Source organism: Cyprinodon variegatus, unplaced genomic scaffold (assembly GCF_000732505.1).
Source record: "Cyprinodon variegatus isolate N-32 unplaced genomic scaffold, C_variegatus-1.0 Scaffold12, whole genome shotgun sequence".
NCBI classification, from domain to species: domain Eukaryota; kingdom Metazoa; phylum Chordata; class Actinopteri; order Cyprinodontiformes; family Cyprinodontidae; genus Cyprinodon; species Cyprinodon variegatus.
In genome coordinates, this window is record NW_015150465.1 from 101,409 (window position 1) to 103,257 (window position 1,849).

Here is a 1,849-nt window from a genome sequence, read left to right on the forward strand (position 1 = left end):
TTAGTAAAATAGATCTATACCGCATCAATATATCAACATATGAAAATATGGCAACATTTCGTGAATTTTCGGGGGATTTCGTAGCATAACGATGACATATAGCAATATTTCATTAGTAAAAGAGATTGATATGGTGTTTTTAAATGGCAATATATCAGCATATGAAGATATTGGGATATTTTAATGGATCAATATTTTTTCCCTCGTCTTTAGAAGTTTTTAAGTCTGTAAAAAAGAAGTTTTTGAAGAAGAAGAGACTTTAGAAACTCAGAAGCTGATCAAATATCGGGTTAAATATCGGTGGGGTGGACGATATTCAGTTTTAAGGCCGATACCGATAGGGGGCCGATTATATCGTGCATCCCTACTTTAGACCAGAGCAAAGTCTGATTCTGTAGCAATAGAGATTTGCTAGCATTGACCACGGGAGCCTAAATTAAATGAGCGCCACACTCTCAGACTTTTGTCAAATATTTTATAAACCACTTAACCCTTCATAGTGGGACTCAGTGAAATACTTCTAAGCTCAGAGTGTTAGTGGAGGAAAGGACAAGACCTCATTACTATCCCAACATTTTAAACGTGTATTTTTTAGACGTTAAAATGAAGTTTCTGACTTAATATGAGAAATTCCTGAAAAATAATCAGAGTGAAAAAAACTTTTTCTTTGTTGTTAAAACATAAACTGATGCAGCCGCTTACATTTTTTTCATGTTTTAACTTTTAAAATTGATTTTCAGCTTTTTTATTTATTAAATTTTTTCAACTTTATTTACCATAGGTAACATATCATCTTAGCGCTGATTTAATAAAGTGACCAAAAACAGAAACTTGCCCTACAAAGTGATATTTCTTTTCCACTTTACAACTGTGAGATAAAATTCAAAATACATTAAAACTAAAAGCTTCTGCTGTAGAAACAAGCTGCATAGTTTATTCCATAATATGAACGAGCGTCTTAAAGAGAGGAAAACATTTGTTGTAGATTGTAGTATTAAACGGAAGAAGGTTAGGGCCACTGGAAAAAAAAATTAACTGATTTTTAAATTTTATTTCAGTTTAATATGGGAAAAAAGTCAGAATTCTGACTTTAATCTCAGAATTCGGACTTTTTTTATTGTCAGAATTCAGTCAGAATTCTGAGATTAAAGTTTTTTCTCAGAATTCTGAATTTTTCCCCATACTAAACGGAAATAAAATTTAAAAATCAGTTAACTTTTTTTTTTTTTTTTCCCACTAATCCTCTTCTGTAGTATTAAGAAGTAAAAAGGAAAAAGAAAAAAAAGCAAACCCTTCACCAACATCAAAAAGAATCAAATATTTTTAAACAGATAATCACTGCCCCCTATTGGTTATTTGTTTCATTACATCTAATTCTTTAAATCTTGGAGGGTTTTTTTTGCCACTGTGTTCTACAGAGCAGAGAGAAACAGGACGTTTATTTCCACTGAAATGTCTCTTTAATCCTGCAGTCTCAGACCTCTGGATGTGGAGTTCATGAGGCGTCTCAGCAAAGTGGTCAACATCGTCCCTGTCATCGCCAAAGCTGACACACTCACCCTGGAGGAGAGGGAAAGCTTTAAAGAAACGGTGAGAATAAAACGATCTGTGGATGTATTTCTGTTTTTCCTGCCTTCCTGTCTGCATTAAATAAGCTTAAATAGGAACGGTCTGCCTTTTATATGATGGGAACAAACAAGAAAAGGTGTCTGGTTAATTACTGGACGCTGTATCTTAAAAACAGATTGAAAACTTTATCAGAGCATCTCCACTGCTAAGAGTTTATTTCAGCTGCTGATGTTCTTTTATCAGAGCAAATAGAAGCTAAAAAACTAAACTAAAAAAAAAA

General features: G+C 33.1%; 1 protein-coding gene across 1 annotated transcript in view; it reads left to right on the plus strand.

Annotated features, from left to right (window-relative positions):
• LOC107088873 (septin-9-like) overlaps positions 1-1,849 on the plus strand; it is a 110,521-nt gene that overhangs the window by 91,286 nt on the left and 17,386 nt on the right. Inside the window, exon 5 of the mRNA XM_015381326.1 lies at positions 1,463-1,590. Within this exon, the coding sequence (XP_015236812.1) occupies positions 1,463-1,590 (128 nt within the window). The remainder of the gene's footprint in view (positions 1-1,462; positions 1,591-1,849) is intronic.